The sequence below is a fragment of the Sinocyclocheilus rhinocerous genome, unplaced genomic scaffold (assembly GCF_001515625.1).
Source record: "Sinocyclocheilus rhinocerous isolate Xijiao unplaced genomic scaffold, SAMN03320098_v1.1 scaffold1802, whole genome shotgun sequence".
NCBI classification, from domain to species: domain Eukaryota; kingdom Metazoa; phylum Chordata; class Actinopteri; order Cypriniformes; family Cyprinidae; genus Sinocyclocheilus; species Sinocyclocheilus rhinocerous.
The window spans coordinates 869,245-894,254 of NW_015654351.1; the positions used below are offsets into that span (position 1 = coordinate 869,245).

The window sequence follows — 25,010 nt, forward strand, 5'->3', positions numbered from 1 at the left end:
AGCTGCGTTTCAGTCACTGCTAACCAAACCTCACAAAGAGAAACCTGCACAGTGGCTGTAGAAACATAAGAATAGTTTTATTCACTTACGAATGCTGCAGTACAATGGATGGTCCAGATAAATGGATTTCTGATAGTTGATGAATGGCCAGCCTATTCCAATGAGACTGCAACATCAGCAAGGAGGCGGTGGGTGATGATTTGGGTTGGAATATTGGGAAGTGAGCTGTAAGGTCATTTTAGGGTGTCAAAATGACATCTGCAAGATATGTGGAGTTCATAACTGACCATTTTCTGCTGTGGTATAAAATGAAGAATAGTGCTCTCGGAAATAAAAGGATTTTCATGCAGGAACACTATCCCATGCTGCATAAATACCATGGTGCTAAACAGTTTGAACATGTGTTTCTACAGCCACTGTGCAGGTTTCTCTTTGTGAGGTTTGGTTAGCAGTGACTGAAACGCAGCTTTACACACAACTGTCAGTCTGCATGGAGAGGATCTTGAGACTCCAGTAGCTTCAAACACCTGTTTGCTGCTCAGCAGTGGCTTTTTTTATCGCTGGCATTACAATACAGTTCATTTGTTTGAAAAAAAGCTTTCCTTAATAAATCTTTATCTGACCAAGATCTTCTGACCAAGAAGTCACTCACAAGCTCTAGTACTGATATTTAGTACATCTTTCAATATTTAAAGGTGCACCAACCATGGATCTCCAGACCCAAGACATTGTAATTGTTGAGGGTGAGAAGATGGACATAAAAATCCCATACAGAGCAATACCAAAACCATCAATGGTCTGGAAAAAGGGTGACACTGAATTAAAGACTGAAGACAGACTGACGTTGACATGTGAACTCAATCGCGTTCACCTGGAGTTTCTCAAGTGTAAACACGAAGATGCTGGCGTGTACACTGTTACTCTTGAGAACAGTCTGGGTTCAGTAACTGGCACAATCACCGTAAAAGGAAGAAGATCTGGCAAACTATTGAACAAACCTGTCTGAGATTGATACTATCTAAAAAGTTATCTAAAAAGATGTGAAAAACAACACAAACAAAAATCTGACTCTTGATTGTACTGAAATATTATTGATATGTCATGTAATTGTTGAGGGTGAGAAGATGGACATAAAAATCCCATACAGAGCAATACCAAAACCATCAATGGTCTGGAAAAAGGGTGACACTGAATTAAAGACTGAAGACAGACTGACATTGACATGTGAACTCAATCGCGTTCACCTGGAGTTTCTCAAGTGTAAACACGAAGATGCTGGCGTGTACACTGTTACTCTTGAGAACAGTCTGGGTTCAATAACTGGCACAATCAACATAAAAGTGATCGGTAAGAAACTGTATAGTTATATTGATTCCATTTGTCACACTTATAAAGCCTACTGCTCAAAAATACCTCAATGCCTCATATTTTCCATTAAAAGGCCTGCCTGGACAATGTAAGGACATCTCTTCCAGTGAGGTCACCAAGAACTCTTGCAAGATCTCTTGGGAGCCTCCAGAAAGTGATGGTGGTAGCCCAATCTTGCACTATGTTCTAGAGCGCAGGGAAGCTCAGAAGAAGACATTTTTGCCTGTGATGTCTGGAGACAATGTTTTAAGTTTTGTGGTCAAAGATCTTATGCTCAATGGTGAATATTACTTTAGAGTGAAGGCTGTTAACAAGATTGGTAGTGGCGAGTTTCTTGAACTCCGTAATCCTGTCATAACAGAAGAACAAAAACGTGAGTATAATTCATTTCTTAATTATTATTTTATTTTATATATATTTTTATTTTCTATTATTATTATTAATTCATTAATTACAGAACGCCCAGACCCACCAATTGAGGTTGAAGGACACAATCCCACCTCAAATTCGATCACTGTTACTTGGATGGCACCACCATATGATGGTGGATGCCCAATCACAGGGTACATTCTTGAGAAAATTGAAAAAGATGGTGACAGATTTGAAAGATGCGTTCCAAATCTGGTACCTGGTTTCTCCTACACTGTCACTGGCTTGACGGAAGGAAAGGAATACCAGTTCCGTGTCCGTGCAGAGAACATTGCAGGAGCAAGTGACCCATCTCGCAGTACACCATTGATTAAGGCTGCTGATCCTGTTGGTATGTTAAAAAACAAAATCTATTACAGTTTCATTTCAAATATGCAAACTTTTCGAACTCTTCTGTGTCAAGTAAAACATTACATATTACTGTTTTTTTTTTTTTATTCTACTTTTTTTCTAATTTAGAACCACCAAAGGTATCACTCCATGTCCGTATTGCATCTGGCCTCAGTATCAAAAAGGGCGAAGAGTTCAGATTGGATGCTTACATATCTGGATCTCCCTACCCAACTGTTACATGGCTCAGAAATGATGAGAATGTGAGGCAGCCGCCAGCTAAGAAGAAATCAGAAATTGTGAAAAAGAAGAAAAAGAAGTCTGTTCAGCCTGAACCTGAAGAAGAATTCCATCCACCACTTTTAGATCGCTTGTCATTCGACCAGACCAAAAGGGGTGAAACTGCTCTGATGGTGCGTGATGCCATCAGAACAGACCATGGAATGTTCACTATTAGAGTTGAAAATCCCCATGGTGTTGCAAGAGCATCGTGTGAAGTTAATGTTCTTGGTGAGTTACTTTTGGAACTACAATGAGTATCTTCCCAAGCATTTATTTAATGAAAAAATGTATTAACATTTCTGCTTGTTGTAACTTACAGATAAGCCTGGCCCCCCTGCTAACTTTGGATTTGATGAGATCAGAAACACCTCTGTTGTTTGCATGTGGGATGCACCTCTTGATGATGGTGGCAGTGACATCATCAACTACATACTGGAAAAGAAAGACAACACTACTGATGAGATTGGTTGGGTAACTGTGACCTCGACCCACAAGGGATACAATTACCCTGTAACCAAGCTTATTGAAGGAAAGGAGTACATCTTCAGAGTCACAGCTGAAAACAAGTTTGGCTGTGGACATCCATGCTACTCTGAACCACTTATTGCAAAGAATCAATTTGGTAGAATTATATTTTTACTATATTTATACTATATTTTACTTTGAACGGTAGTTGTCTTATATTATGGTTTATTTGAAATTATTTGAAAATATTGTTTTTCAGAACCACCTGATGCTCCCAACATGCCAAGAATTGGAGAAGTCACTTCCAGCACAGTTGCTCTCAGCTGGCATGAGCCAAAGGACAATGGTAGCCCTATCTTGGGCTATTGGGTTGAGAGACGTGAAGTCAACAGCAAATATTGGACCAGAGTGAACAACAATCTTCTTAATTCACTGTCAGTTAAGGCTGAGGGTCTTATGGAAGGCCTTGTTTACGTCTTCAGGGTCTGTGCTGAAAATCTTGCTGGCCCGGGAGAATTCAGTCCACCAACTGACCCTCAGACTGCAATGGATGCAATCTGTAAGTGTGAAAATTGAAAACTAAACATTAAAAATATGCCTTTAAATTGGTTTAAATGTTTTTTTTAATCAGTATAAAACTTATGGTAACACTTTAGTTTATTGAAGCAAATGTTGTAGTTAATAGTTAGTTAATAGTGAGAAATGGTCCCCAAACTAAAGTGTGACCAAACTAGATTTATACTAACTAGATCCAAACCATTTTATAATTTGATTAAATGTAACAATATTTTTGCAGTGCCTCCAGGCCCTCCTGTACCAAAAATTGTTGATGTCACAAATACAACTATCGATATCAGTTGGGTACCTCCATTGTACAATGGCGGTGGAGAAATTCTTGGATATCATGTTGAGCGCTGTCTGGTTGGAGAGAAGGACTGGGTCCGCTGTACTGAGTTTAGATGCAAAGACCGCAAATACACAGTGACTGGACTGACTGAGGGAGCTGACTATTACCTTCGTGTATACGCTGTAAATGAAGCAGGTCATGGAGCACCAGGCATGACTGAACCTGTTCAGGCCAAAGAGCCAGAAGGTATGTTAAAAAACTTGTTGCACTTTCTCCTTTCTACAAACAGTGAGTGCAACAGAGGACCTAACACTCTTTAAACAATGAGCCCCGATTTAGATATGTCTCAGCATTGCTTTGCGCCTATTAGATAAATTATGATCAAATTTTAAATCTGTACTTGAATTTACAGAGGCCCCAGGGGTTGAGTTTGATGTCACTGTAAAGAATGGAGTCATCATTAGAGCTGGAGAAACATTGCGTCTCCCTGCTGTTGTTACTGGACGCCCTGTACCAGAAGTTAAGTGGACAAAAGATGATGCAGAGCCAGACAAGGAACACACAGTTATTGAGACAGAAGGAAAAAACAGCAGTTTAACCATCAAAAATGCTTTGAGAACTGACCATGGCATATACCAGATCACAGGTACCAACCCCAGCGGAACAAAGTCTGCCTCCGTTAAGGTGGATGTGATGGGTAAGTCAAATTATTTTCTTTAACGATTTTTTTTTTGCTATTAAAACCTGAAATTTAACCCCTCATTGGGATGTTTTCTTGTTCTTTTTTGTACAAAAGATGTCCCCGGACCAGTGGTTGATCTTAAGACAGTTCATGTGACCAAGAAAATGATTTCATTCACCTGGTCAGATCCTCTGGATAATGGTGGAAGTGACATCATGGGCTATGTTGTTGAAAGAAAAGATGCGAAAATGCACATTTACAGACAACCCTTAGAAGTTGCTGCTTGCAAATGTGACATTGTTGGTCTTCTTGATGGAGAAGAATATATGTTCCGTGTAGTCGCAAGGAACAAGTATGGGCTTGGTGCTCCTGTTGAACTTGGACCTGTTTTAGCAGTGGATCCTAAAGGTAAATAAAACTGAATAATACATTCATGAGAACAATTAATTTGATCTCATATATGAAAATATATTTGAATTATGTTCAGTTTATAATCTGCATTACTTGTTTTCATACAAAAGCAATAAACAATGTTGACTTTATTGAAATTTTAGGAGTTCCATCTGCCCCAGAGAAATTGCACTATAAGGAAAGGACCAAGAGCACTATTACTTTGACTTGGGAACCTCCTCGTAGCGATGGTGGTTCTCCAATCAGAGGCTACTGTGTTGAAAAGATGAGACAAGACAGCAATGAATATGATGTTGCCAATCGCCAACTCTGCAAAGACCTCACCATCACTCTGGAAAATCTGTCTGAGAATACGATGTATGACTTCAGAGTCAAAGCTGTCAATGAGGTTGGCGATGGAGAACCATCCAAACCAATCAGTGTCAATATTCAGGATGATGAACGTATGTATCACTCCATATAACGTAAATCACTGACAACTTTTTAACAAATTTAGTTTTAGTTTTTAATTAAATTGATGCCTTACTATTTCCATTTATATTTTTCCTCTATTTTAGTGATACCAACTGTTAAGTGGTTGAAATTCTTTAAGAGTGATGCTATTATTGTCAAGAAGGGAGCAGCTATTGAAATTCCTGCTGAAATTGTTGGCCTACCCTTGCCTACATTTGAGTGGACAAAGAATGGAGTAGTTATCGACCAACCTACTGAGACAATGACACTGGAATCAGAGGAGATTAACAGGCAAACTATCAATACCAAAATTGGTATTCCTGAAACTGTACGAAAAGACACAGGCATTTACAAGTTAACTGCCACAAATACCCGTGGAGTAGGTCAACGCACAATCCGAGTGGATATATTGGGTAAGACTTTAAATCATATTCAGTATTTGATTTTACTTAAGCTTTTAGAATTTTCACCAAATGGGAAGTAGTATTGGGTGTTACAAGTTAAACAGTGCTTTTTCTTGTAATTAAATTATGTCGGACGCAACTCTTTATTTTCAGCAATACTGCTACAAGATTACGTTTAAGATGCATTGAGGGGATGTTCTAACTGTGGTGTTGTTGTTTCCCTAGATCGCCCATTGCCACCAAGAAACATTGTGGTGTCTGACATCAAAGCTGAGTCCTGCTACCTTACCTGGGATGCTCCAGAGGACAATGGTGGAAGCGACCTCACTAACTACATCATTGAGAAGAGGGATGCCAGCAAAAAGAAGTCTGACTGGGAACAGTTGACATGCTGCGTCATAGACAGACGTTATGGGGTTAATATATATTATTAATACATATTACTATGAGGCAGTTTTTTTTAGAATGAGACTGATATGTGCTTTTAGGGTGCTTTCACACTTGGTTCGATTGCTTGGTCCAAACCCGAGTTCTCTGACGTCAATCGAACCCGGGTGTGCACCAAAAGTGCTAGTGTGAAAGCACCCTTAAATGCTCTAAATGAGTTTTAATCCCCTTCTGCAGGTGTACAAGTTGGAGGCATATGGTACCTACCAGTTCCAGATCAAAGCTGAGAACAAGTACGGGGTCAGTGATGGTTGTGAATCAGAAAAGGTTGTACTCAAAGATCCATTTGGTCTTCCTGGGCCACCCCAGAGGCCAAGGATTATTAGTCACTCTCGCTCATCCATGTTGGTCACTTGGGATCCTCCAAAAGACAATGGTGGCTCAACCATTCAAGGCTACTGGCTTGAAAAGAGAGAGAGAGGAGCTGTGTACTGGAGTCGTGTTAACAGGGCTCCAGTAACAAAACCAGCAGTCAGGGGCCTGGAATACAATGTGCTCCACCTTATTGAGGGTTCCGAGTACCAGTTCCGTGTGATGGCTCAGAATGCAGCTGGCGTTGGACCTCCAAGTGAAGCAACAGAATGTGTGTTTGCGCTTGATCCAAGAAGTAAGTAATATTTCTTACGTTGATAGGTTTATGAATTCCAGTTTCTAATGAACAAAACTTTGCATTCTTAAATGTTAATTGTAGAACCACCAAGTCAACCACCAGCACCTGAAGTAACAGACAAAACCACAAGCAGTGTGAGTCTTTCCTGGACCCCACCAGAAAAAGATGGAGGAAGTCCAATAAAGGGTTACATTGTTGAAGTTCAGGATGAAGGTTCACTTGAGTGGAGAAGGATCAATACACCAGATAAGCTGATCCTAACCAATTCATACACTGTGTCAGGGCTTAAAGAGAATAAGAAATGCAGGTTCAGAATTGTTGCTGTCAATGCTGCTGGTGAATCTGAGCCAAGTCCCAGAACTGGCGATACCATTGTGCAAGATATTCTGGGTAAGCCTTATTTTGTGTAGATGTGTTGCAATAATATAGAGTAATAGTTAATACATACATGTAGAAAGGTATCTATGATTAAAGATATATGTTACTCGACATGTACACAGAGGAACCTGTCATTACCATGGAGGTCACAGCTCATGAGCTTCTCAATTGTCGTGCTGGAACAACCATCAATATTCCAGCCACCATCTCTGGCAAACCTATTCCGAATGTTACATGGGACTTTGATGGAACTGCCCCAACAGAGAAAAAGAATGAGCGTCACACTTTGCCAGAGGATTCAGAAGTAGGATTTTTTTTTCTTCCCCAAAACACTCGGTTTGTTAAGTCCCAACAAACTTGCATTATTCAAATAATACATTTTACATTTAAACTTTGCAGATATCATCCAGTGATACAACATCAGTAGTGACAATCCCTGAATGTAAATTAAACCACTCTGGGCGATACATCATCACTGCCAACAACCAGGCTGGCACCAAAATCGTTAAAGTGCGAGTGAATGTACTTGGTAAGCAACACTATATTTAAAATACAAAACATCACAACATGAAGCAGTAGTAGCTTCATTAAAATATAAGGTTAGAAGTATGTATTACCGTATTGGCCCGAATATAAGACGACCACGTTTTTTCAGATGTATTTCCAAGAAAAAAATATCGTCTTATATTCGGGACAATACGGTATATCACATAATATCATATCTCATTATATCATGTCTCTTTTGTCTAGATTTGCCTGGATCTCCTAAAGATCTCAAAATCAGTGACATCACACGTGGAACATGTAGACTAAGCTGGAAGCCACCAGACTGTGATGGAGGTGACAGAATCAAGAGCTACTTTGTTGAGAAAAAGACTGTTGAAGGAAAGGCTTGGACAAAGGTCAACCCAGCTTGCGCAACACAGTCCTTAGTTGTGCCAGACCTCATTGAAGGACAAGAATACTTGTTTCGTGTAAGAGCTGAGAATCGCTTTGGTTTGGGACCTCATATCACAACCATTCAGCGGACTAAAGCCAGAGATCCTATTCGTAAGTATATTTTGTAAACAAGTCTGACATTAAAAATGTTTAAATACAGTTTATCCTGATTATTCAAAACACAAAATTTTTGCAGATCCTCCTGATCCTCCCACAAGAGTCAAAATCGTTGATGTGTCCAAGGGCATTGTGACTCTGACATGGAAGCCACCAAAGAATGATGGTGGTGCACCTGTAACTCACTACAATGTTGAGCGTCTATGGTGGGATAGCAGTGGAAACCAGCAAGAGTCCTGGAGACAGTGTAACCGCCGTGATATTGATACCACCACCTTCAAAGTGGAGGATCTCCACCAGGGTGCTGAATATGAATTCCGTGTTAAGGCTGTGAATGAGGTTGGTGCCAGTAGACCATCCTCTACAGCAGGACCCATCATTATTAAGGACCAGAACAGTGCGTACAAAGCAAAACACAATAAAGGAATTCAATGAATTAGGGTTGCATGGTGTACAAATTCATCTTTCTTCCATTTCACTTTTAGGGACACCTTCTATTGAGCTTCCAGAATTCATGGAGGTTGAACAGGGTTCAGATATTCATATTGTTGCTAAGATTAACGGTTGTCCATTTCCAACACTCACATGGCAGAAGGCTCCTCCTCACAAAAGTGAAAACAAGGTTGATGTTGAGTATGATGAGCACATCAACAAACTTGTTTCTGATGATAGCTGCACACTGCTGATCCAGCAGGGCAAACGCTCAGATACTGGCCTCTACACTCTTACTGCCAGCAACAGCCTTGGCACCGTTTCCAAGGAAATGAGGCTTAATGTTCTAGGTAAATTTCAACAACACATTTTTTCATATGAAGAGATGTAGGTGTTGTTGTTAGAAGTAACATAATTCTTCTTTTAAACAGGGCGTCCTGGGGCTCCATCTGCACCCATCAAATTTGAGGAAATTTGTGCTGAACAGATAACGCTATCATGGCTGCCTCCTAAGGATGATGGTGGCTCCAAAATTACAAACTACACTATTGAGAGACGTGTTGTCAACAGGAAGACTTGGATACCTGTCACTAGTGAACCCAAAGAGAGAATATTCACGGTCGACAATCTAATGCCAGGCCATGAGTACATTTTCAGGATTAGGGCTCAAAACAAATATGGCGTTGGTGAGCCTCTTGATAGTGAACCTGAAGTAGCCAGAGATGTGTTCAGTAAGTATTCATTCACATATTTAAAGGGGTCATATGATGTTGTTAAAAAGAACATTATTTTGGCTAGAGTAAGCAGTGGCGGGCGGGCTTGAGTACGGCGCGGCCGGCGGGCTTGCGGCAACCACATGTGACGACCCCGGGCTGGACTCCGCTTCGTCCATGGTGAAAGCCGATCCACAGCGCGAAGTTGATGTATTTCCTCAGCGACCAGCACGGATCAGCTCCAGGCATGATGAAGCGGATATCGTCCTCTTTTGGAAGGCCAAACAAAGTAGTTTCGTTTTCACAACGAAACACACAGCGCCTTCACGACATGGCGGCAACAACAATACTACAGCGAGAATCAAAGTTACGCCTTCTTTCTTTGTGTGAACATTTGGGCGGCGTTATGCAAATCTTCCCACATCGTGACGTAGACATGTGGGGGGGTTGTTAGAACAAGCCGTTTTAGGTAAGCGTGGTTGACTTAACTTTTATAAAGAATATCTCTTTGGATTTGAGACTTTAGTCTTTGCAACTTTACAGATCTTCTTTATGCACCAAGAGCTTGTAACACTTCAAAGAGAAAGAAATAATTGAAATCACATCATATGACCCCTTTAAAGTTTATCTAATTAGAGACATGTTGTATGTTTAGATTAGATTTATTTCACTTTATAACACTGATGTTATTTTATGTCTATTTTTTAGTGCCACCTGGCCAGTGTGACAAGCCAACACTTTCCAGCATCACAATAGACTCCATGACTGTGAATTGGGAAGAGCCAGACTCAGATGGAGGCACTCCAATTACAGGCTACTGGCTTGAGCGTAAAGAAACCACATCTAAACGCTGGAACAGAGTAACCCGTGATCCAGTCAGGCCCATGCCACTTGGTATATCACACAGAGTCATGGGGCTCATTGATGGATCTCAGTATTTGTTCCGCGTGATAGCAATAAATGCAGCAGGATGTGGACCTCCAAGTGAGCCATCTGATCCAACATTTGCTAGAGATCCAATAGGTAGGAAACAATACAGTGTGAGATTCAATTTCATATAATTTTTTATTAATAGAGACTCAAACTATGACAAATCCATTTTCTTGTAGCATCTCCTTTGCCACCAACCCCGAAAGTCACGGACTGGACTAAGACTACAGCAGACTTGGAATGGATTCCACCGTTGAAGGATGGAGGTTCAAAGATAATGGGCTACCATGTTGAATACAAAGAGGAGGGCACAGAAGCATGGGTCAAGGTTTGTTTAAGATTTATGTATACACAAATTTATCTATACCCAAATATTTTAATTTCAGCAAAACATTCTTTATACATTAAAAAAAAAAAATCTTCCTTCTGTTGCAGGCCAAAGACAAGGAAGTTAGAGGAACTAAATTTGTGGTCACTGGACTAAAAGAGAATGCATTTTATAAGTTTAGAGTTTTGGCATTCAATGCTGCAGGTCTGAGTGAACCAGGTGAAGTTGCTGATGCTCTTGAAATGAAGGACCGGATAAGTAAGTCTCAGTGATTCAACATTCTCCAAATTAAGTGTTATTTTATTGCTTGTGGGGTGGGGGGGGGACAAAAAAAACAAAACAAGGATTTATATGCAATATGAATTTAATGAATTTTTTTTTGCCATTTCAGTTTTGCCAGTCCTTGAGCTGGACATTTCAATAAAGGAGAAGATGGTTATTCATGCAGGAGGTGTTATTCGTATCATCGCGTATGTGTCAGGCCAACCTTCACCTGTGATAACATGGAGCAGAGATGGGTATCCAGTCCCATCAGAAGCTGTTATTGAAACCACATCAATCAGCTGCTCCATGGTAATTAAAGATTGCACTAGGGCACAACGAGGTGTTTATACAATAACAGCCAAGAATGAGGGAGGAGAAGTGAAGAAGTCTGTTATTGTTGATGTTCTTGGTAAGTGAGAATTATCAGGCACAAATAATATACACATTACTGTGAAATAGCTACATTAGGGAAAGTACAGTTTCTTATCGTATTTTGTTACTTCAGATATCCCTGGTCCAGTGGGGGCACCATTTACAGCAGAAAACCTTACAAGTGATTCATGCAAACTGAACTGGTTTTTCCCTGATGATGATGGTGGATCTGCCATCTCCAATTACATAATTGAGAAACGTGAAGCTGATCGAAAGGCTTGGACATCTTGCTCCTATTCAGCTGGCAGACAAAATGCTATAGTAAATAATCTGGTGCTTAAAAAGGAATATTTTTTCAGAGTTGCAGCTGAAAATGCAATTGGAGTAGGTCCTTTCTGCCAAACAGCATGTGAAATTGTGATTAAAGATCGTATTAGTAAGTATTTTTCTTTGTTTTTCTTTTTTTCCTGCTTTAAAAATAGCTTGAAACTATATTAAATGCAACTGTAAAATAAAATTCTGTATTGATGGTAGCTAATCATCATTTGACCTCTTTTTGACTAGATGTTCCAGACCGTCCAGAAGATCTTGAGGTGACTGCCATCACCAGAGACTATATCAGTGTGACTTGGAAGCCACCTAAGTATGATGGAGGGTCTGAAGTGATATCCTACATTCTTGAGGCTCGCATGATTGGCAAAGACAAGTTTGTCAGACTGACCAAAGAGACACTGATGGATAGGAAATACACTTACGATGGTCTTCGTGAAGGCGACACATATGAATTCCGTGTCAGTGCAGTGAATGAAGTTGGTCCAGGCAAACCATCCTTCTCCACTAAGCCAATTACATGTAAAGATGAACTTGGTGAGTGTTTTTTTAGCTCTTCAACTGTTCTTCATTTGGTACACCACATTACACTAACTATTATTATCTAAGTGTTAATGTGATTTTTTTTTCTTTTTCCCATTTTAGAGCCCCCTACAATTGAGCTGGACTTCCGTGATAAGGCTGTTGTTCGTGTTGGTGAAAGCTTTGCACTCCAGGGACGGTATACTGGAAAACCAACACCATCTGTCACCTGGTCAATAGATGACAAAGAACTAAAAGCAGATGACCACATCAAGTTCAAAAACACTACTACCACAATGTGCCTGGGTATTATTAAAGCTCAGCGTGGACACAGTGGAAAATACTGTGTGACAGTTGAAAACTGTACTGGTGCTCGTAAAGGCATTTGTAATGTCACAGTTGCAGGTAAGTCTCATGAAACAAGACTAAAGTTTACCAAATATAAATTGATATATGAATATAAATACATATTTTGGACCCATCTTATATATGTATATTTTGTGTACTTTTAGATCGACCATTGCCTCCAGAGGGCCCAGTTGTATTTGAGGAAGTTCACAGAGATCATATGGTTATTTCCTGGAAGCCCCCTCTTGATGATGGTGGATGTGAAATTTCTAACTACATCATTGAGAAGAGAGATGTAAACAGGGACATGTGGACAACTGTAACATCTGCCACCACAAAAACCCACTGCAAAGTACCTAAACTTGTAGAGGGTCGTGAATACATCATGAGAATTAGTGCTGAGAACATGTATGGCATAAGTGACCCACTGGAATCAGAGGAGATGAAAGCTAAAGATCTATTCAGTATGTAAAAACACACAAAAAATATTGTCCATTTAAAGCTGTAAAAATTGTATGTTTTGTTCCTGATATCCTTCACCTTATTACAGGGGTACCTGAGGCACCTGAGCCACCCATTGTAAAAGACGTCTTCCATGATTCAGCACTGGTAATTTGGAACCGTCCTCGTGATGGTGGGAAGCCCATCACAAACTATATATTGGAGAGGAAGGAGCCCTCAGCTAAGAGATGGGCTCGTGCAACCAGAGATCCAATCTACCCTGCTACACAGTACAGGGTACAAGACCTCGTTGAAGGCTGTGAATATGAATTCCGTGTAATGGCAGAGAATGAAATTGGCACTGGAGATCCTAGCCTTCCCAGTAAACCTATTCTGGCTAAGGATCCCATTGGTAAGCTTTAATGATTTGATGGTTTCTTTTTCTTAATGCATATCAAGAAATAGTACATTTGATAATTCTTTATTCACTTATTCTTTAATAGTTAAGCCAAGCCCCCCTGTTTTGCCTGAAGCTGTTGACAAGACTAAAGATTCTGTAAGTCTGTCATGGCGTGTTCCTCGCCATGATGGTAAAGGAAAAATATTTGGTTACTTGATTGAGTATCAGAAGCCCGGTGCAATCGAATGGATCCAGGCAAATGAAACTCCTGAATCATGCCCAGACACCAAGTTTGTTGTGACAAATCTATCAGAAGGTGGAGAGTTTCTATTCAGAATTATGGCTGTGAATGCAGCTGGAAAATCTGAGCCTGCTTATGTCAAGGAACCAGTGAAGGTTCATGACAGACTTGGTAATTTCTTCCTTTTTCTTTACATATTTAGAAAACAGTAGTGTTGAAAGGTAGCTGTTGTTTTATAATTAAACTTATTTAACTGAAGGTATGTTATTTACATATTGGAAGGTGAAATAATATTAGTAATTAATATCCTTCTAATCTCAATTCTCATGCAGAGGAGCCAGAGTTGCTGTTAGATGCCAATATGGCACGTGACCACCTTGCCATGGTTGGGACAGACATCACACTTAGTGCCAAATTTAAGGGCATGCCAATTCCCACTGTCTCTTGGAAAAAGAATGATGGTGAAGTTCCTGCTCATTGTCTTATTGAGGTCACAGCAAGTGGAAGCAAACTTCACATTAAGAAGTGTACCCGTGCTGACTGTGGCAATTATACCATCACTGTTCAAAATGCAGCTGGAACGAAATCTGCTACATGCACTGTTCTTGCTCTTGGTATGAATGTTTTAAGAACAACACTTAACAGTAAACACATTGTCTATAATCAACTAGTTATCTATATAAATAAATATATTTATTTTTTATTTAGATAAACCTGGACCACCAAGGAATTTTAAAATCTCTGAAGTCACAAGTGAGTCAGCTTACCTGACATGGCAAAATCCAGAGGATGATGGTGGTGCCGTAATCTCCCACTATGTTGTGCAAAAGAAAGATGTAGCAGCTGAGAACTGGGTTCCAGTTTGTGCTGCATCTAAAAAGCTTAGCCTTATGGCTCAATATCTGATGGAGGGAATTCAGTATCTCTTCAGAGTTGCAGCTGAGAATCAATTTGGCAGGAGTGCATTTGTTGAAACCACCAAGCCCATCAAGGCAGTTGATCCACTTTGTAAGTATTAAATATAATGTTACTTTTAAAAGCTTAACTATTTTATACCAGTTTGTTAAATTAATTTGTATATTTTTACCTAAAGATCCTCCTGGTCCACCCAAGAATCTGCATCATGTGAATGCAGACAAAACTGAAGTATGGCTTCAATGGGAGTGGCCTGATCGCACAGGTGGAAGTGAGATCACCGGATTCATTGTTGAGCATCAAGAAGAAGGTTCCACTGACTGGGTGACCTTCAAGACTGTCAGCAATCCTCAGTGCCATGTTACTGGACTTGTGGAGGGCAAAACATACAGATTCCGTGTAAAATCACAAAATGCAATTGGCATTAGCCGACCAGACACCAGTGTGCCAATTACTTGCCAGGAAAAAACCTGTAAGGCTTACACATTATATTATATTATATTATTATATAAAAAATGACTGGCAACATATTACATTTTATTATGCTCAGTGTTAATTAAAATATTCTTTTTCAGTGGCTCCAACTATTGAAGTTGATGTGAAGCTTATTGAGGGTCTTGTTGTGAAAGCTGGCAGTACAATCGTCCTCCCAGCGGTCATGCAAGGAATTCCAACTCCAACAGCCAAGTGGCAAAGTGAAGGAAATGAGCTTAAAACTGAGGGCAAATTTAAGATCGTTACTGAAGGAAATTCAACTGTCTTGACTATTAGTGAATGTGTCAGAACTGACAGCGGAGAGTATGGTCTTACTGTGGCAAACCCTACTGGAAGCAAGTCTGTTGCTCTACATGTTACAGTCCTTGATGTTCCATCTGCTCCAGTTGGTCCCGTAAATATCCTTGAGGTTACCCCTGATCATATGATAATCCAGTGGCGTGCACCAAAAGATGATGGTGGCACACCTATGATGAACTATATTGTAGAGAAGAAGGATGTCAAGAAGCCTTGGGAGCCGTGGTCAGTTGTGAGTTCTGGAAGCACAAGCACAAAGGCCAAAGTCCCACGTTTGGAGAAGGGACGTGAATATATTGTACGTGTACGTGCTGAGAATAAAATTGGCATCGGTGCTGGCCTTGAAAGTCCTCCCACTATTGCCAAGCATATGTTTGATCCACCAGGTCCTCCTGGCCAACCAACATGTTCTGACATAACAGAAAATGCTGTAACAGTGTCATGGACTGAACCAGAAACTGATGGTGGAAGCCCTGTGAGTGGTTACATTGTTGAGCGCAGGGAGATGACTGGTAAATGGATTCGTGTCAATAAAACACCAGTCTTGGATGTAAGATACAGGGTATGTGGTTTGTTTGAGGGCAATAGCTATGAATTCAGAATATTTGCTGAAAATGTTGCTGGTGTAAGTGAGCCTTCATATCCATCAGACCCAATGAAAGCTAAACGTCCAATTACTCCTCCGGGGCCTCCAAGTAACATTAAGCTGAAGGACTGGAGCAAGTCATATGCAGATTTGGTATGGACCAAGCCTTCCAGAGATGGTGGCAGCCCCATCCTAGGCTATGTTATTGAATGCCAGAAATCAGGTTCTGCACAGTGGGATAAAATAAACAAGGATCTAATCAAGTTTTGTGCATTTAGAGTGCCTGGACTTAGTGAAGGCACAGAGTACAGATTTCGTATTAGAGCCTCAAACAAGGTTAGAGATGGTGAGCCAAGAGAACTCACAGAAACTGTGCTTGCCAAAGACATTCTTGTTCCCCCTGATGTAACTGTTGATGTTGTTTGCCGTGACCTCCTAACAGTTAGAGCAGGGCAAATCCTCAACCTTGTAACCCGTGTTAAGGGTAGACCTGACCCTGAAATCACTTGGACTAAAGATGCAAGAGTTTTAGGGAGAGATAAACGCACTGAGATGAACAATAACTTCCCTCTTGTTGAGCTGGTAATTCAGGAAGCTGTTAGAGCTGATTATGGAAAATATGCAATTCAAGCAAAGAATAGCAGTGGTCAAGCACAAGCTACAATTATTGTCAATGTACTTGATATTCCAGGAGCCTGTCAGAATTTGAAGGTTGCTTATGTGACTAAAGACTATTGTATGGTTTCTTGGGAAAATCCAGAGGATAACGGTGGCACTGAAATTACTAATTATATAATTGAGTGCAGACAACCAAGTCAAAGAGGATGGACAGTTGTTTCTTCTGACTGCACCAAACGACTTTTCAAAGCTCCACTTGTTGAGAATTGTGAATATTTCTTCCGTGTGAGTGCAGAGAATAAAATTGGAGCTGGTCCACTAACAGAAACAAAAGCACCAGTCCTTGCTGTTGATCCAGTTGAGAAACCTGGTGAGCCAGAGAACTTCCAAATCGCTGAAATCGGCAAGACATTTGTCTTTCTCAAGTGGAAGAAACCAGAATACGATGGTGGTAGTCGTAACCTTGCTTACCATATTGAAAAGAAGCCTAAAGAAGCAGATGAATGGGAACGATTACACAAAGGTGCTATAAAGGAAACCTATTTCATGGCTGACAGATGCATTGAGAACCAAATTTATCAATTTAGAGTTCAAACAAAGAATGAGGGAGGAGAGAGTAACTGGGTGACAACAGCTGAAGTTCTTGTAAAGGAGGAACTTGTACAGCCAGAGCTCAAAGTCAAACTGGTGGGTGTTCTTGTTGTTAAAGCTGGAGATGCCGTTCCAATTGAGGCAGAGCTTATAGGTAAACCACAGCCTGATGTAAAATGGTCTAAAGAAGGTGACACTGCAGATATCACCAAAAGCCCAAGGGTACAAGTTGAAACTGGCACTAACTTCACAAAATTCCTGCTCACAAATTCAAGACGTGGAGATACTGGAAAATACATAATTACTGCAACAAATACTGCTGGAACCTGCTCTGCTAAGGCCAAGGTGAATGTTCTTGACAGACCAGGTCCTATTAGAGACCTGAAAGTGTCAGACATTTCTGTGGACAGATGTAAGCTTACATGGGAGATACCAGAAGATGATGGTGGTTGTGAGATCTATAATTACATCATAGAAAAATGTGAGACAAAGAGAGGGGTATGGTCAGTTCATTCAGCAGCTATTATTACCAATTCAGCTAAAGTTACTCGCCTTATCGAAGGAAATGAATACATCTTCCGTGTGAGAGCTGAGAACAAGATGGGTGCTGGCCCTGCTGTTGAAACTGAGTCCATTGTTGCAAGAACCCAATTCAGCAGACCAGGTGCACCTGATGCACCAGAGGTTACCAAAATTACAAAAGATGAAATGGTTGTTATGTGGTGCTCTCCTGATAATGATGGCGGAAAACCTATAACTGGTTATATTCTTGAGAAAAAAGAAGAGCATGCCATTCGGTGGGCCCCTGTTGTTAAGTCCCCAATTGCAGGGACACAGATGACTGTTACAGGTTTACTGCCTAATCATGAATACCAGTTCCGTGTCAGGGCTGAAAATGAAATTGGAGTTGGAGATGCAAGCAAGCCATCCAGATCATTAACTGCAAGAGATCCAGTTGGTATGTCCAGTTACAGTAAAATAATTGATAAAATGTTTGTTTGTTTTTTGTTTGTATTTACAGCAAAATTTATTTTTCAATTTGCAGAGCCTCCTGGTCCTGTTAGTAACTTAAAGGTGGCTGACAGCTCAAAGACATCAATTACTCTGGCATGGACAAAGCCTACATATGATGGAGGTGCTCCTCTTATTGGATACGTCATCGAGCTAAGAGTCAAGGGAACAGGCAAGAAGGGAGATGAAGGCTGGAAAAGGTGCAATGTTGCTGCCCAGTTGATCGGAACAGAATTTACAGTCTCAAGCCTGAATGAGAAGCTTGAATATGAATTCCGTGTTTCTGCACAAAATCAGGTTGGCTTGAGTCAGCCAACTAATCTTGGGGAAGCTGTGACACCAAGAGAAGTCTTGGGTGAGTTTCCATAGACTACTTTTAAACTTTATCAGCAACATTCCTTCCTAATTCCTTGTTTTTTATCAAAAAATTTTTTCACAAACTACAGAGGCCCCTGAGATTGATTTGAATGCAGAACTGAAGAAAGGTGTGACTGTTAGAGCTGGCTGCCCAATTAGATTAGTTGCCACAGTCAGAGGCAGACCCGCTCCCAAGGTCTTATGGAGGAGAATGGGAAAAGATAATGTTGTTCAGAAGGGCCATGTTGATCTCATTGACACTATGACATTCCTTGTTATCTCTGATTCTACTCGTGATGATTCAGGCAAATATTCATTGACTGTATCCAGTCCAGCTGGAGAGAAGGCAGTGTTTGTGAATGTCAACGTACTTGGTAAGTAAAAAAAAAAAAAAAACAAGCTCCCATTTTTTCATCTGTTTCAGTCACATGATTTTTTTCTGCTTATCTGCCATATTTTTAAATATGTCAAATGAATGGAAAAAAATCACACGGCTGAAACAAATGAAAATATATTAATGTATGAAAATACATAAATTATCTAACTTTTTAATCAAATATATATAAATGTATATTTTTATTTTCAAAACAGATACACCTGGACCTGTTGTTGGTCTTGAGGTTGCTGACATCACAATGTCATCTTGCAACCTCACATGGTCTCCACCTGAAAATGATGGTGGCAGTAATATCACTCATTACATTGTTGAAAAACGAGAAATTGATCGCAAGACTTGGGCAACAGTGAAAGCTAATGTTGATAACACCACATTTAAAGTTACCAATCTCGCCCCAGGAACAGAGTATTACTTCAGGGTCGTTGCTGTAAATGAGTATGGTCCTGGGGTCCCAAGGGTTACAGCAAAATCCTATCTGGCCTCTGATCCTATCAGTAAGTGTATTCTTAGTCAGAGCAATTTTAAAGGCTTTTAGAATTCTTGTTAAAAGGGTATTACTATAACAATTGTGTCTTTTTCCCTCAAGGCAAGCCTGACCCACCACAAAAGGTTGATGTTCTAGAGATTACTAAGAACAGTGCAACTGTGGGATGGGTGAAACCAATGCGTGATGGTGGGGCTAAAATTGATGGCTACATTATTGATTATCTTGAGCTTCCAATGCCTAAACCTCTCAAGATACCAGTGTCGGCTGAAGGTGAGGTTGAGCCTGGTGTAGAGCCGGTGGCTCCACCCCCGCCTGAACCTGTGGTGGAGGAAGAGAAGGAGGAGAAAAAGGAGGAATGGACGCCGTACACAGTCGTAAAAGATTTAAGCATCTCTGTTGCTGGATTAAAGGAGGGAAGAAAATATCGCTTCAGAGTGGCAGCAAAAAATGCCATGGGATCCAGTCTTCCCACAGAGACCAGAGAAGCTTATGAGATCAAGGAGCAGATGTGTAAGTTATTAAATCATATATTACTCAAAAATATTTTGAACTACACTTCCAGTAAAAACCTGTTCAATCTTGTTATTTCTTCCCAGTGGAGCCCAAAATCATCATGCCTGAGCTTGTCACTGCAAAGGCAGGAGCAAAACTGAGGGTTGAGGCTCTTGTATCTGGAAAGCCAGCACCAGCATGCCAATGGAAACGGGGAGAAAATAATGTAGTCCCATCAAGCCGTCTTGCTGTGCACAAATCTCAGAACATGTGTGTGCTCATCATTAAGGATGTTTCAAGACAAGACAGTGGTGAATACAGCCTTGTTGCTGAGAACAGCACTGGAAAAGTTGACCAGACTTTGAAAATCATCATCAGAGGTTAGAACTTGTCATTTTCACCATGACGACCTTCAGTAATAATGCATGTGAACATGCAGTTAATTTTTCAACAAACATTCTTATGTCTCAGATATTCCTGGACCACCTGAGCCACCATTTGAGATCAGTGACATAGATTCTGATGCCTGCACACTCTCTTGGAACAAACCAACTGAAGATGGTGGTAGCAATATCACTAATTATGTGGTTGAGAAGTGTGATGTAAGCAGAGGTGACTGGGTTACTGCTCTTTCCAGCTGTGGCAAAGCTGGTTGCAGAATCGGAAAGCTTATTCCTGGAAAGGAATATGTTTTCCGTGTTCGTGCTGAGAACAGATTTGGTATTTCAGACCCCCTTACATCTGAAAGGATGGTTGCTAAATTCCCCTTCGGTGAGTTGAAACGCAAGCATCAGCATCATCTGTCAACATGCAATGGATGATAAAAATGGTGTGGCCTGTTCGTTAGTGTTTAACAATTTAATCTTTTTTAGATGTTCCTGGTGAACCTTTGAACTGCCGCATCAACAAGGTGAACAAGGACTGCATGTTTGTGGCATGGGATAAGCCTGAGTCTGATGGTGGCAGTCCAGTTACTGGATACTACATTGAACGCAAAGAGAGGAACAGTCTCCTTTGGGTTAAGGCTAATGATTCTGTTGTTCGCACAACTGAATATCCTTGTGCTGGCCTAATTGAGGGTCTGGAATACACTTTCAGAGTGTCTGCTATAAACCGAGCTGGTCAGGGAAAACCAAGCAAGAAAACTGAGTTTATCACAGCAAGAACGCCTGTTGGTATGTGCATCTAAAATTAAATGAATTCTTAGATATAAATGTCTGCATATTAGATGATTATGTTCCATGTTTTTCTGTTGTTTTATATTTTTTTTATTGTAGATGCTCCTGGAAAACCAGAGGTACTTGACATGACTAAGAACTCAGTTACATTGGTTTGGACCAAACCAAAGAATGATGGTGGAAGCAAGATAATTGGATACTATGTTGAAATGATGAGGCTTCCAGGAGACACTTGGGTGCGTTGCAATACAAGTAGTCAAAATGTGCCTCGTGAGGAGTACACTGCAACTGGGTTAGAAGAGGGTGCTAAGTACCAGTTTAGGGTAATTGCCAAGACAGCAGTTAACATTAGCAGGCCGTCTGAAATCACTGACCCGATTCTGGTGTCTGCAGAAAATGGTACGCACTTTTATGTTTTGTAAATGTCTTTTAAAATGTTTTCTAAATGGCTGTCAATTGCTATTTGTCTTACTGATTTTCTCTCATGTTTGCTTATCTATAGTACCGCCAAGAATAGAGCTTTCAATACAGATGAAAAAGATGTTGCCAGTAAAGGCTGGATCAGATGTTTGCCTTGAAGCTGAAGTTTTTGGCAAACCAATGCCCAAGGTTACATGGAGCAAGAATGGAGAAGTGTTGAAAGCTGACAAAGAATTCAAGATGTCTCAAAAGAGACACCTCTTTTCTCTGAGCCTTGATGCAGTTACTAAACTTCATATGGGAAGTTATGGAATTCTTGCAGTAAATGCTAGTGGTTCTACAACTGCAGAAATGCAACTCAAAGTTTTAGGTGAGCAAAATTATAATTGTATTCCTTAGCTAAATTGTCACTAAGATGAGATATAGCATATTTGTGTCTCCTTTTGGCAAAATAATAATCATATATTCCCCTTACACAGATATACCTGGCCCACCAGCCTCTATGAAGTTTGATGAGGTACTTTCAGAGCAGATCAAGTTGAGCTGGGAGGCTCCACTTGCAGATGGTGGTTCTCCAATTACAAATTATGTTGTTGATAAACGTGAGACAAGCAGGGCTAACTGGGCCCAAGTTTCTGCTAAAATCAGTGGTGATACAAAAGAATGTTTAGTGGAGAGACTGATTGAGGGGCATGAATATCAGTTCCGCGTTCGTGCCGAGAACCGCTATGGTACTGGTGATGGCATCATATCGGACCCTGTTGTTGCAAGGAATCCCTTCAGTAAGACCTTGCTATTGGTCTATGTATTTTATTTCTTGGATATACTGTAAATACTGTAAAGCTGCTTTGAGACAATCTGCATTGTAAAAAGCGGTATATAAATAATGGTGACTTGATATATAATTTCTGTGTTGTAATGTACTGTGTTGTAATGTGCTTGTCATTTATAGCTGTTCCTGGAGCATGTGACCCACCGGTCCTTACAAACATCACAAAGGAGCGTATGACTGTAAGCTGGAAGGAACCATCTGATGATGGAAAGTCCCCTATTCTTGGATATATAGTTGAGAAACGTGAGACCAAGGAAATTAACTGGACTAAACTGAACAGAAAACCCTTGCTGGAGAGAACACTTGAGGTTGGAGGTCTCTCTGAGGGAGCTCAGTATGAGTTTAGAGTCACTGCTGTTAATAAAGCTGGCCTTGGCAAACCCAGTGAACCATCTAATGCCACCTCTGCTCTTGATCCTTTGTGTGAGTATCAGAAGCTGTTTACAGTACAATATCTTGTTTATCTAGGAATATGTGCAAGCATATATGAATACCTCTTAATATTTATTTACAGATCCTCCAGGCCCACCCATTTCTCCCAAAGTTATAGACACGACCAGCAGCACAATTAGACTAACTTGGACTAAGCCTGCAAATGATGGTGGTAGTGAAATTTTGGGATACCTTGTCGAAAGCAAGAGAACTAATACAACAGACTGGATAAGATGCAACGTACCCAAGAACCTTCAGGATACAAATTATGTTGTGACTGGACTCTTGGAGAACTCAGAATACCAACTCCGTGTTACTGCTGTAAATAAAGTTGGATTCAGCCAGCCTTGTGAATTTCCTGAAAAACATGTTGCCAAGGATGTTTTTGGTAAAAAATAATTTAATAACTTTTAAATAATTAATTACATATTTTGTTAAATCTCCTTTAATTCTGATCATAAAATACATAATTAAAATATTGTGTAACTAATGCCTGCAATATATAAATGTATTTTTTCTGTTATTCTAGCTGCTCCTGAGGCTGAGCTTGATGCAGAGCTGAAGGACACTGTGGTGCTCACGGCTGGCAGTAAAATGAAACTTCATGCCACAATCAAGGGTCGACCAATCCCCAGGGTGACCTGGGCCAAGATGAACACCAACATTAAGGACAGACATGGAATCATAATCAAAACAACAGACACTGATACATTGGTTTATGTTGATAAAGTCAATAGATATGATGCAGGCAAATACATTCTGAATCTTGACAGTGTAAGCGGAATGAAGATGTACACCGTTATTGTCAAGGTCCTTGGTGAGTCCTAAGAGGTCTTTTATATTTTTTTATATGTATATATATATATACTGTATATATATATATATATATATAGTTTATAGTTTAATATTTATATACTATAGTTTATAGTATTAATATTTTATATTAGCTAAAGTAATTATATCTCTTTTAACACTAAACAGATACTCCTGGACCTCCACTGAATCTGATGGTAAAAGAGACATCAAAGGACAGTGCCTCCATCCTATGGGATGCACCTCTAATTGATGGTGGAAGTGAGATTACAGGTTACATTGTTGACAAAAGAGATGCAGAAAGGAAAGCATGGTCAAATGTTTCAACCACTTGCACTCAAACATCTTTCAAGATTGATGGTTTAGAGGCCGGAAGATCTTATTGTTTCAGGGTTCTGGCTCAAAATCAGTTTGGCATTGGTGAGCCATGTGAAACTGTGGATGCTGTTAGAGCTTCTGGTGAGTGAAGATCATTTTTGATTATGTAATCTTCAACTGCAGAAATAATTTCAATGTATATTTTATAATAACACTGCTAATATTTATTATTGAATAAACTATATTCCAGAACAACCTGGACCAGTTATGGACTTCAAGACCTTGCTGGTAACCAAGGACTCTTGTACACTTTCCTGGAAAAAGCCCATCAGTGATGGAGGAAGCCGCATCATTGCATATGTGCTAGAGGTCCTTAATGGCGAAGACAAATGGAAGGAGCTTCTTAGATCAAAGAACATGCAATATAGTGCAAAGGACATTACTGAAGGAAGGGAATACAAATACAGAGTTAAAGCAACAAATGATTCTGGTGATGGTCCTGTGAAAGAACTCTCTGTGATTGCTAAAGATGTCAATGGTGAGATTTCTTGCATTTGTATAAAAATGCCCTTGAGCTCTCTCTGGTATATTGTGTTTTAAATCTGCTCCTTGTTAATTATTTTTCTGTATTATTATAGTTTCTCCAAGCTGTGACTTGCGAGAGTTGCCCAACTTGAACTATATCGCAAAAGAAGGAAGCACCGTTCGTCTCAAGATTCCTATTAGTGGAAAGCCTGTCCCTGTTGTCACATGGAAGAAGGGAGAGGATGAAAATCTCACAGACACAGGAAGAGTGTGTGTAGAATCAACGGCAGTAAACACAACTCTTATGATACGTGACTGCCAAAGGACAGATGCCTCAAAATACACCATCACTCTTCGCAATGCTGCTGGAACAAAAGAGTCCACAATTTTTGTCAGAGTTGTTGGCAAACCAGGAATTCCAACTGCACCAGTAAAGTTCAAGGAAGTGACTGCAGATGGTGCAACCTTAAAATGGGGTGTTCCTAAAGATGATGGTGGATCAGAAATTACCAACTACATACTTGAGAAACGTGATTCCATTACTAACATGTGGGTTACTGTGTCTTCATCTGTGGACACAAACACTTTCAGAGTGACTGGTCTCCATGAGGGAACTGAGTACATCTTTAGGGTTAGTGCAGAAAACAAATATGGAATTGGTGAGGGCCTCAAATCAGAGCCTATGGTTGCCAAGCATCCATTCAGTGAGTGGATTTTTAATAATTGTCAATATAGTTTAGATACTATAGGCAATATCTAAGTG

General features: G+C 40.2%; 1 protein-coding gene across 1 annotated transcript in view; it reads left to right on the plus strand.

The window, feature by feature from the left end:
• LOC107716993 (titin-like) overlaps positions 1–25,010 on the plus strand; it is a 161,854-nt gene that overhangs the window by 88,883 nt on the left and 47,961 nt on the right. The window contains 50 exon segments of the mRNA XM_016523634.1: positions 696–965; positions 1,433–1,741; positions 1,826–2,128; positions 2,257–2,637; positions 2,729–3,031; positions 3,134–3,433; positions 3,671–3,967; positions 4,134–4,418; positions 4,518–4,811; positions 4,958–5,257; positions 5,372–5,680; positions 5,897–6,087; positions 6,296–6,725; positions 6,810–7,118; positions 7,229–7,410; positions 7,506–7,635; positions 7,857–8,156; positions 8,242–8,559; positions 8,648–8,944; positions 9,026–9,325; positions 10,016–10,330; positions 10,417–10,565; positions 10,673–10,823; positions 10,957–11,238; positions 11,335–11,637; positions 11,766–12,068; positions 12,177–12,458; positions 12,566–12,865; positions 12,952–13,254; positions 13,346–13,654; positions 13,816–14,097; positions 14,192–14,491; positions 14,577–14,870; positions 14,974–17,943; positions 18,031–18,351; positions 18,443–18,727; positions 18,945–19,244; positions 19,337–19,747; positions 19,834–20,109; positions 20,201–20,500; positions 20,602–20,904; positions 21,007–21,306; positions 21,410–21,697; positions 21,807–22,109; positions 22,280–22,582; positions 22,674–22,979; positions 23,121–23,408; positions 23,573–23,863; positions 23,973–24,260; positions 24,361–24,951. Of these exon segments, the coding sequence (XP_016379120.1) occupies positions 696–965; positions 1,433–1,741; positions 1,826–2,128; positions 2,257–2,637; positions 2,729–3,031; positions 3,134–3,433; positions 3,671–3,967; positions 4,134–4,418; positions 4,518–4,811; positions 4,958–5,257; positions 5,372–5,680; positions 5,897–6,087; positions 6,296–6,725; positions 6,810–7,118; positions 7,229–7,410; positions 7,506–7,635; positions 7,857–8,156; positions 8,242–8,559; positions 8,648–8,944; positions 9,026–9,325; positions 10,016–10,330; positions 10,417–10,565; positions 10,673–10,823; positions 10,957–11,238; positions 11,335–11,637; positions 11,766–12,068; positions 12,177–12,458; positions 12,566–12,865; positions 12,952–13,254; positions 13,346–13,654; positions 13,816–14,097; positions 14,192–14,491; positions 14,577–14,870; positions 14,974–17,943; positions 18,031–18,351; positions 18,443–18,727; positions 18,945–19,244; positions 19,337–19,747; positions 19,834–20,109; positions 20,201–20,500; positions 20,602–20,904; positions 21,007–21,306; positions 21,410–21,697; positions 21,807–22,109; positions 22,280–22,582; positions 22,674–22,979; positions 23,121–23,408; positions 23,573–23,863; positions 23,973–24,260; positions 24,361–24,951 (17,505 nt within the window).